This window comes from Lytechinus pictus, chromosome 16, assembly GCF_037042905.1.
Source record: "Lytechinus pictus isolate F3 Inbred chromosome 16, Lp3.0, whole genome shotgun sequence".
Classification (NCBI taxonomy): Eukaryota; Metazoa; Echinodermata; class Echinoidea; order Temnopleuroida; family Toxopneustidae; genus Lytechinus; species Lytechinus pictus.
Window position 1 is genome coordinate 25,796,925 of NC_087260.1, and position 11,250 is coordinate 25,808,174.

General features: G+C 33.4%; 1 protein-coding gene across 1 annotated transcript; it reads right to left on the minus strand.

Annotated features, from left to right (window-relative positions):
- Positions 1 to 229: 229 nt before the first annotated feature.
- Positions 230 to 8,842, minus strand: LOC129279473 (protein phosphatase 1L-like). The gene is made up of 3 exons (XM_054915580.2): positions 8,277 to 8,842; positions 1,383 to 1,551; positions 230 to 234 (listed from the first exon to the last, which is right to left on the minus strand). The coding sequence occupies exons 1-3, from the start codon at positions 8,721 to 8,723 to the stop codon at positions 230 to 232; spliced, it is 621 nt and encodes a 206-aa protein (XP_054771555.2). The 5' UTR covers positions 8,724 to 8,842.
- Between the last annotated feature and the right edge of the window lie 2,408 nt (positions 8,843 to 11,250).

The following is an 11,250-nucleotide window of genomic DNA, read 5'->3' on the forward strand; positions in this document are numbered from 1 at the left end:
GTATGTTTCAGGGCGGTGTGAATGCAGGAATAATTAATGGGTATTTTTCAGCCTAAAAAAGTTCTCGTAATTTAACGGGGATTCTTGTGATCGAGGCGGTTTGAAACCACCTATTGAGGGGCTGATCTAGAATTTCATTAAAGGGAAAGTTCACCCTGACTTGAAAAAAAGTTATTGTAATTAAAAATATCGGAAAAATATTAAAAACTAATGGTGTAGGTACAGTAGCCTAGCCTAGGTTTGAGGAAAATCCATCAAAGAATAAAAAAGTAAATCGAATTTTAAATATTTGATTTGTGACATCATATGCAAGCAGCTTTTTTACATCGTAGAGTAAAAATCAATGAAATGTCATTTTCTTAGAAAATTCAAATTGTTCTTTTATTGTACCTTTGATTATATCAATACAAAAATCATTTCACATGCGCTCCTTAAAAGAAAATGAAAAATAAGTCATCATGAACCATTAAAAAATGAAATTTAAGCATTTTATATTAATTATGTAACATATGGGGCAGATGCTTGTTTATGATGTCACATATCGAAAGTTACTCAAAATTCTATTAACTTTCTTAATATTTAATGGATTTCCACAAACCCTTACCAATGATTTTTATTACTTTTTCTATTTTTAAAACAAACTTATTGTCTGCAGGAACTTCCCCTTTAAAAGGAGAGCACAGAAAGTGAGCAGTTTTCTTTCTAATTTTCAATAAAATAGAGAATTAATTCTCACTCCAAAATTGAAAAAGGATATAATCGGCTTTAATATTAAAATGGGAAGAGCGAGGATGCCATTATATTTCAAACTTCTTTTATAAAAAATTTATTCCAATAACCCAAAATTTGAAAATTGAATTGAAGGGAATCCTTTTTTCCCCATACAGGAAATTTGACATTCACTTGTGCATTGCATAAACAAATGTTTACAAAACATGAAGTTTACAAACGACATCACATAATATACATCAATTAGGCCTACATGTCAGCAAATATCATCAACTCAATTTCAACTCAAGCAGGGTTCATGTTAAGAATCCAGGCATGCATTCAATGATGAATGGTGTTTTGTTTTCAAAAGTATGTAGTTCAAAATCTGGGAATCATTTTAATAATGATCTTCTTTTGGAATGTTAAAGGCTTGCTGGCGGGAAATTTCATTCTTGTCAATACAATTTATGGCTTTCAACCCTATCAAGATGAGAGATTCAAATACTGCTGGTTCCTAGATTTGTTTTTTCTGACTTACCAGATAGATCGATCAATGCGATCTTATTTACTGGGTTGAAAGCCAACAAGAATCTTGTTTTGTTCACAAAAGAAATGTAGGCACTAGGCATATATGGAACAATTCATGAATGACATCATATTAATTAACATACCTGCCATATCCTCATTTGACTTTGCTACAGTAAGGAATTTCTCGTCCACAGCTAATATTTCTTCGATGAGTATCTGTGAATGATTGACATGTTGCTGTCTTCGTTTAGCGGTGGCAAGTCGGGCAAGGACTGATTGTGAGAGTAACTTCTCTGTGAATTCTGCTGCAAACTGAAACGAGAGAAAAAAAATATGATATTACTATGACACTACACATGTACCATGCAGGGTATGAAATAATATATAGTTTTTAGGGGTTATCTTTTTTCTCAACATTGGGGCGATTGCAGTAATTTGGGGGCTATTTCTTTCATTTTAAGGGCTACTTTTTAGGGGTAACAAGCAATTATGCAGTATAAAAGCAAATATCATCATTCTGCCATAGTTAGAAACTTAGAATATTAATTTTTGTCAATCTTGAATATTTTTTTGTGACAGATCTTGGGGTTACTCTCTAAAAAGAATGGTCGCCCCAAAGCATGTATTTGGGGGGAAATTTAGGGGCTGTCATGAGGGGAAAGTTGCCCATCGACCTCATACTTCCTAAGCTGCTACCATGATTAAGGATACTACAGACAGACATGTTATTAATTATCATGGAGCTAGTAGTAGGTCCATGGTAATTCACATTACACAAAACATTATGATTGAAGCATGAAGGTAAAAGAGGAACCACCATAACTGTAGATCTATATGATTATCAAAATTATATATATTGTCAAGTTTCAATAGTTTTATGCATAGTTTTTTTTTTTATAAAATGTTTTGTTGAATCATGATAGTGTAATGAAAATATTTACAAATAACAAAAAACATATAATTGGTAAACAAAAAGAAACATGAAAAACAGAAAATGTGACACAAAATCATGAATGAATAAAAATATATACTTTTTTAAAAGACGGCAATCAATTTGTAATTTGTATAAAAATTTTCAGATCTGTTAAAAATGTCAGGATTTTCTTTCTCTATCTTCTAAATTTTTCTCACAGTTTTTTTGATAAATGTGTTCATCTCTCATAGATCTAGAATAAATCACTTTTGAATATTCATTCTGAGTCAATAATTCATGTTTTATTGCCCATTATTGATGTTGTTTTCACATTTTAAAAATTGCTTTTCAAAGCAGTTCATTGTTTTACTTATTTTAATGACTTATTTATTTATTCATAAATATTGTAACGATTGATATTTAAAACTCAATAAGCACATGAATAATACAAAACAATACATGGAAATTTCATATTCTTCAGCCATAAAAAAAAATTGCATAAAAATATATTTTATTGAGCAATAAAGCCATGGTACACTGCAAGTTTGTTTTGCAGTCTATGAAAATATAAATTTCGTTATTTCACAATCAATTATCTTTCTTTTCAATTCTTTAATTTTAAACTTGAGCTGCCTCCCCTGTTTGAAGTTTGGAGTGACAAAGAAAAGTGCTTGCAGTACACATAAACATATACTCCAGAATAATGCAATAATTGATCATCATGCATAACTTTACCAAAAAGCAATCATTCATGTAATTGCTTTTAAATAATCTGCATGTACATCATAATAGGGCATGCCTTCTAATTTTAGATTTAATGCTTGTGAAGAAATTACACACTCAGTGAGCCCCAGCCAAGAAAAAAATTAGATTTGACGGATACATCCTGTTTCTGCAAAAAGTACAAAAATCAATATCATGTGAATGCAAGAGAATTGTGAGATCCCTGGTGTATAAATGCAGGATACCGGTATCCAGACTTCCTGCAGACACTGACATAGAACAAAACCTAGTCAAAGGTGAATATAAAACACTGAAACTAATAAATGGGTAGGGTTTACCTAAAAAATAAATTTTAAATTAAATGTATTCATTTTGTGATTTCATTCAAACTAATGTAAACTGTAATAGTTTATTATATCACATATTTTTCAATACCGCATACATCCTATTTTTATAACTTGTCGTTAAGTTACAATACAGGACAATGTACTGATTTTTCTTTTATACTGTGTCCTAATTCTATTTCAACAAGTGATTCTATATCATAAATATTTTCCCCCTTTTTAATATTTTGTCTCTTTGAAAATACAAACATGATATCAAAATTATGTTGAATACATTCCCCTACCAAATGACTCACAGTGATGAAAATACATGCATGACTTGGGACCATCTTGTGGCGGAAGTGTGGGACAGACAAGAGGACATAGGCCTGTCAAGGTCTGTCCCCGTATTACAACACAACAAGCTTCAGGAATAAAAAACAAAATGAAACAATGAAAAAAAATAAGGTAAAGAAGGAAAAAAAGCAAGGCATTTTTATGAATCTACTACTACATACATGTACATGTATGATTATGAGTTGACTGTGAAGGTGACAGGAAAAGGCGAGAGAGATACTGATAAAGTAGCTAGAGCTGTTAAAGGACAAGTCCACCCCAAGAAAATGTTGACTTTCATAAAAAGATAAAAATCCCACAAGCATAACACTGAAAATTTCATCAAAATCGGATGTGAAATAAGAAAGTTATGACATTTTAAGTGTCGCTTGTCTGATTTTACTCTATTGATTTAAATCAACATTTTTCTGAGGTGGACTTGTCCTTTAAATACTGAAAGTGTAAATGTATAACAGGGTATTTTTAAGTTTCCCATGTTTTCTTGGACATCCTAATTTAGCATTTTATGTAAATGAGGGAGCTCAATAACCATTTCTTCTCTAGAATATCTTTACAAGTATATTTGGTTTAAAATGTAATTTTGATTCATTGTGAGAAAACTAAAGCTCAGTCATCACTGGTTCATAAATAAAATCAAATGTAGGCCTATTTATAATGAGGGTTTTATACTCTAGATTATGAATCAAACCTATGTTTGCATTATTGGAGGAAAAATTGAAATCATTAAAATAGTGAAATAAAAACAGTGTGTGACATCATTGGCTTCCTTATTTGCATACGACCACTCATGATGTGCATGCCTGCTTTTGTGAAAATGAGGGAAAAGTAAAAATACAGGCATCACGAAGAGGGGGGGGGGGGTCAATTTGAAATGCAGGGCAATAAATCATTCTCGGATTGAACCTAATTAAGGCTTAGCCGAGCAAGGCATGCTTTCCTAATGGTTTAGGACTTTTGACTTTCATAAAAAGAGAAAAATCCCACAAGCATAACACTGAAAATTTCATCAAAATCGGATGTAAAATAAGAAAGTTATGACATTTTTAAGTGTCGCTTGTCTGATTTTACTCTATTGATTTAAATCAACATTTTTCTGAGGTGGACTTGTCCTTTAAATACTGAAAGTGTAAATGTATAACAGGGTATTTTTAAGTTTCCCATGTTTTCTTGGACATATCCTAATTTAGCATTTTATGTAAATGAGGGAGCTCAATAACCATTTCTTCTCTAGAATATCTTTACAAGTATATTTGGTTTAAAATGTAATTTTGATTCATTGTGAGAAAACTAAAGCTCAGTCATCACTGGTTCATAAATAAAATCAAATGTAGGCCTATTTATAATGAGGGTTTTATACTCTAGATTATGAATCAAACCTATGTTTGCATTATTGGAGGAAAAATTGAAATCATTAAAATAGTGAAATAAAAACAGTGTGTGACATCATTGGCTTCCTTATTTGCATACGACCACTCATGATGTGCATGCCTGCTTTTGTGAAAATGAGGGAAAAGTAAAAATACAGGCATCACGAAGAGGGGGGGGGGGGGTCAATTTGAAATGCAGGGCAATAAATCATTCTCGGATTGAACCTAATTAAGGCTTAGCCGAGCAAGGCATGCTTTCCTAATGGTTTAGGACTTTTGACTTTCATAAAAAGAGAAAAATCCCACAAGCATAACACTGAAAATTTCATCAAAATCGGATGTAAAATAAGAAAGTTATGACATTTTTAAGTGTCGCTTGTCTGATTTTACTCTATTGATTTAAATCAACATTTTTCTGAGGTGGACTTGTCCTTTAAATACTGAAAGTGTAAATGTATAACAGGGTATTTTTAAGTTTCCCATGTTTTCTTGGACATATCCTAATTTAGCATTTTATGTAAATGAGGGAGCTCAATAACCATTTCTTCTCTAGAATATCTTTACAAGTATATTTGGTTTAAAATGTAATTTTGATTCATTGTGAGAAAACTAAAGCTCAGTCATCACTGGTTCATAAATAAAATCAAATGTAGGCCTATTTATAATGAGGGTTTTATACTCTAGATTATGAATCAAACCTATGTTTGCATTATTGGAGGAAAAATTGAAATCATTAAAATAGTGAAATAAAAACAGTGTGTGACATCATTGGCTTCCTTATTTGCATACGACCACTCATGATGTGCATGCCTGCTTTTGTGAAAATGAGGGAAAAGTAAAAATACAGGCATCACGAAGAGGGGGGGGGGGGGGTCAATTTGAAATGCAGGGCAATAAATCATTCTCGGATTGAACCTAATTAAGGCTTAGCCGAGCAAGGCATGCTTTCCTAATGGTTTAGGACTTTTGCGGCCCTCACATGTTTTATTCCTTTTATAGGATACCAGTCTACTGCACAGTATTAACGGATGCAGAACAGAACAGAATATGGGAGCTGATAACATAATGGTGTGCCCTGGTTTTTTTTTTCTTTGACTCTGAACTTAAATGTAGTGCTCTCAATCATTCTTCAAAACATTTCAATAGCAAATAGCCTGTTTAAAGCTTTGGTTAAAAGTCATTAAGGTGAATACTCAAATCAGTTATTAGAGAGTGTAGATCTACACAAGAATACAAATTGAAGTCAGACCTCAGCCTAACAAGGTCACTGGACTCTTTCAAAACAAAAATCATCAGATAGTCAAATCTGTAATCTGCTTTCTTGGTGACCCCGACATTTCAACAAACATGCATCAAATATGCAAACAGAACCCAAGACAAGGCAGGACAAGCAAATTAGGCTTAGAATTGGAGTGTAAGGATTACAAAGCTACATGTATAACTAACATTTGTCTGTTCCTAACAAATTGTAAAGAGATCAAAATGGAAAAATATACCATATTTTCAAAGTTCAATTAAATCATTTATCAAATCGTTTCAAAATTCAACAAAAAACATGTTACATTCACACACACCACACATCAAAGGGATACTCCAGGCTGAGGATAATATGATTTGAACAGATTTATAACTTAGAAAAATCAGACAAACAAAACGCTGAATATTTGAATAAAATCAGACAAGGAATAAAAAAGTTATGATTTATTTTAAAGTTTTGCATTATTCCGGTGAAATAGTTCTAGGCTTATTTTCATGAATATTCAATGAGCAAATTGATGATGTCATATCCCCACTTGTTCTTTTGTATTTTATTACATGTATATAAAACTAGGTTTATTCAATTTTTTCCTTCAAAAACTTAAAACATTGGATTGAAAAACTGATTGCATATTAGATATTCATTGTCGCAACTACATAAGGGAGATATCATTAACACATGGATGAAATAATGAAACGATTACTATTTCATGCAATAACATAGGAAAAGGGAAGGTGGGGATGTGACATCATCAGCCCACCTAATGAATATTCATGATGACATGCATATAACTATTTTCACAAAATATTGCCAACCATTAAAATTCAATAACTTCATTATTTGTTAGACGATTGGATAAAATTTTCATCATTTTGCTTAGTGAATTTTACTCTATTTATTTAGATATACATATTTTCAGCCCAGAGTACCCCTTTAATACTGTGAGGTGTACCAGGGCATATGTACGAGACAGACAGATCATTTGCCTATTGAGATCAGTCCCCCTCATTAGCAAATAATAGGCCTACATAACAAACATTGGTAAAACAATTTTTCACAAAGAAAAAAGAACAAAATCAAGACACAAGTAAATGGGGAAGAATGCAGACATGGGCAGGGAATATTGGGTCCCATATTCATATCAAGTTTACAGAATAAAATCATTCATTGGGGGGAAATTATGACACAGTATTATAATCTGTCACTTTTAGTTTGAGAAGTTATAAAAAGAGAATGCAATCTTGTGAGCAAATACTATACAGACATTGCCTACCTAGAGTTTGAATATAACATTTCCTCTCCCCGACGGAGTTATATTTTTCCCAAGGGATTATATTTTGCCCGAAGCCACAGCGCTGAGGGAAAATATTCTCCCGAGGGAAAAATATAGCTTCGGAGGGGAGTTGAAATGTTATTTATTAAAACGATAGACCAGGCAATATCTGTTATATTATATAGTCTATGAGGATTCACCATCAGAGAATGCCTTCATCATCTGGCTTCAACCCGAAATTCTTGCTACAGCTCTGATCCGTCATAATAGAAAAAAATTGGAAAATACATCAAGCGCGTTCTTCATGCAATCGATGCGTTAACACTAGCGCGTACATCAAATAAACTACCTGATTGCGCAACTTGTAAGCAGCGAGTGATGTCACCTTAGCGAATATAACGCCGCAATTGACAATACAGCGCAGTTATATTCACTGAGGTGACGTCAAAACCTAGAATATACCAAATGCGATCCTCGCAGCTATTATCACGTGATGGCGTATATTGACCTATCACTGATTCGAATCTACATAAGCTATGTAATATAATAAACCATTTTATAGTTGAAATATTGTATGAAATATACAGCATCCTGACAAAGAAAATGAAAATGTGACATTTATTAGATTATGATGCTTTTCAAAGACAAATGAAAGTACACATACCTTTTATTGCATAATTTCCCATAAATTAAATTTGCAATCAATTAAAATGCAACTCGAAAATAAAACATATCAACAATTTCCAAATGATCAATTGCACACAACCTGACTCGAGTCTTCACTCATATAATCTAAATGGAAAGTATAATTTAATATCAATACCTCGCCTCCATGGCCGTCATAAATCCCACAAAATTTTTCAGTCACTCCATCCTTCTCTCCCGTCGCGTAATCAAAGCGATCTTCCATCCCTGGACGACGTCCTTGAATTGAGTACACAGCAACATTGTCTTTTAAAAGTTCCCAATGTGCCACATCACTTTGACTTTCAAATTGTTTATAGCTAGATCTGTGGCTAGCATGACTGTACTTTAAATGCCCATTACTCCTTCCTAGTCCCCCTTTGTTCAGGCCGGGAATCCGCATGATCACTGGTGGGCCAGGCCCGGCGTCTGAGTGCATAAGTGTCCGTCTAAACACCGAGCGGAGGATGTGATCTCGATGAAAGACATAACCATAGAGAAATAACAATGCGAAAACCACCGCAACTGTTTCATATTTCAACAAAGTTCCACGAACAAAGCGGCTGAACAATGCTATAAGTGTCATCTTGAAATCGTAACAAGTTAACGATCTATTCACTACATTTTTGCAAAAATAATGATGAATGGAAATGACATCTTTCCTTCTCTACGTCTGTCTGCTGCTACATCGATAACAAAGACGTAACGCCCTCTACGTAAAATCATCAATACGGTAATCATAATCATAATCACCCACTGATCTAGATCAGTGTAATCACCCCCAAAAGCTAGACCAAAAGCTTTAGTCTCTGTATTTTCGTTGTTCCGCTGAACTGCGTTGGCTGGGGATTATAGTAAAATGTCAGAAATTGTTGAATAAATCCCCAGAAACGACGGTTATTCCTGTCTACCCAAAAGCGTCAATCACCTTTTCATGAAAATTCGAACATTAACATTTCAATTTCAAAACTGCGGCCTCAAAGCTGAAGATGGATAAATTATTTTTCAAGAGTCTGACGTATATGAATTATTTCAATTTGCCCATCAGAATAAAATGCTCGGTTTAATTTGTTTATTTCTTTATTTTGCTGGGATGATGTGCTAATACTATAAGCCGATGACGTCACATACAATTTTTTCATGTACGTACATTTTAATGTAAAATTATTAGCAAAATCGTTTCCTTTATTAATCTAATATATTTCTCTTTTAATGGACGTCCCCGAATTCACACTAAAATATTAATGATTTTACCTAGGCATTTTACATAATTCATTCCAATAAGATGAATAAAAAAAAGTTTTGCATAATTTCTTGGAGGGATTAGAAAATCCCCAAAAGAAGCGATCGAGCGTGTGATGTCTTTTGTTTTCCATTATCACGATTGTGCCAAGGTTTCATTCGTGGTGCAATCTTTTATTTCAAGTTAGCACAATTTAAAATTACAGAAGTTTCTAATACTTTTCCATTCGATTTCGCAGAAATTTTTTTGTTTTATTTTTTTATATTTGTGTAAATCAACACTTTTTAAAATGTCGGATCCAAATTACCCGCGTACGCTTTTTTTTTTAAGGACAAGTCCACCCCAACAAAAAAGTGATTTGAATAAAAAGAGAAAAATCCAACAAGCATAAGATTGAAATAAAAAACAAAAAGAAATAGTGAGTGAGGGACATCATCGACTGTCTCATTCGCATGTCACTCATTTGTGCATATCACTGTTTTGTGAAAAACAAGCAAAACTTTAAAATGTCATATTTTCAGCGTTATGCTAGTTTGACTTTTCTCTATTTATTCAAATCAACATTTTTCCGGGGTGGACTTGACCTTTAAATGTATATATGCATGTTGTCCTTTAATATTAAAAGATGTTGCCTGTTGGAACATCAAGCCTTGTAAGAGGATTACCATACACAATCATGGTTCCAGTTATTAGTGCACTTATGAAGAAGGTATCCATTCTGGAAAAAAAAACATTTACTTTTCCAAATGAAATATTATATGCTGATAATTATATCTTCTGTTTTCAAAACTGCTCTTTGCTACATGAACATTTTGTCAGATTTCTAGACTATGTATCACTTTATTATTCTTTTTGAACATAATACCAATGAATATCTCGCCGGACTAAATTTTTCTGAGCCGGGGGATGGGCCAAACACAGACAGACTTTTTACTTTTTAGCCTAATAAAACTTTGCGACAATGATCAAACAAGGATAAACTCTCAGGCAATTCTCGCTACCCCAAATAGCGATTTCGCCGAGATCCGGGAAAAATCCCTGTAACGCGCATTGCATTATGGGATAGCTTTTCGGTATTACAACTTCCTGTTCGGAAGTCCAATGCACTGTTTTGCAATTCAGATCAACAGTGCCGTCATCCACAACAACACATCGTCGCTTTCGCTCTGAAAGTTCGTGTTCACAACCCTCTCTTTCACGATATAGTTTAACGGCCTTTTCTGCTCAAGTCACTAATTCTGCCCGACGCTTTAATCATTGCACGGTATTCCTCTGTCAGTTAAGATTTTTTTAAGTTCCGAAACAGATTTTTATCCATTTTGTGGTCGACGAAAAATTGAACTGAATGAATGCTGTAGTGTATATATTTAGCGTCTAGTCGAATACGATCGTGATGTCAGGCCGGTCGCTAAATGCAAAATTTTAAGATATTCGTTTTTTGTTTTATTTTTTAATAACCAAATAAAAACATGAATAAAAATTATTTTCACGTGAAATAAATGTTTTATTTGATTTATAATTCAAATGGAATTAAAACTGACCAAATTAAATGAAAAGTATTATAATCTGTACATATTACGCTGATTGGCATCGATTTCAGCGTGGTGGAAATACCGTACGTACCAACCACAGTTCAGTGGTACCAACTCAATATCGCGAACCTCGCGCGAGCATGACTCTGAACCGGAAGTGGTGATGACGACCCGACGGAGTGAAAATTATCTCGTCTCGCGCATTATGAGATTTTTGTTCCTATTTGGGGTAGCGAGAATTAACATTTTCAAAAGGGCAGACTATCATGTTATGTATAATGCCCTACTTGGAGAGTGACATGTAGGTCTACTTTTGGGATTTTCGCTATCTGGGCTTG

What these genes read in the sequence shown, in the direction of transcription:
- LOC129279473 (XM_054915580.2), bottom strand. Translation starts at nt 8,723, where the DNA reads ATGACACTTATAGCATTGTTCAGCCGCTTTGTTCGTGGAACTTTGTTG. An exon ending in ATGACGGCCATGGAGGCGAG is followed by an intron (nt 1,552 to 8,276) that starts GTATTGATATTA and finishes CTCTCGTTTCAG; the next exon opens with TTTGCAGCAGAATTCACAGA.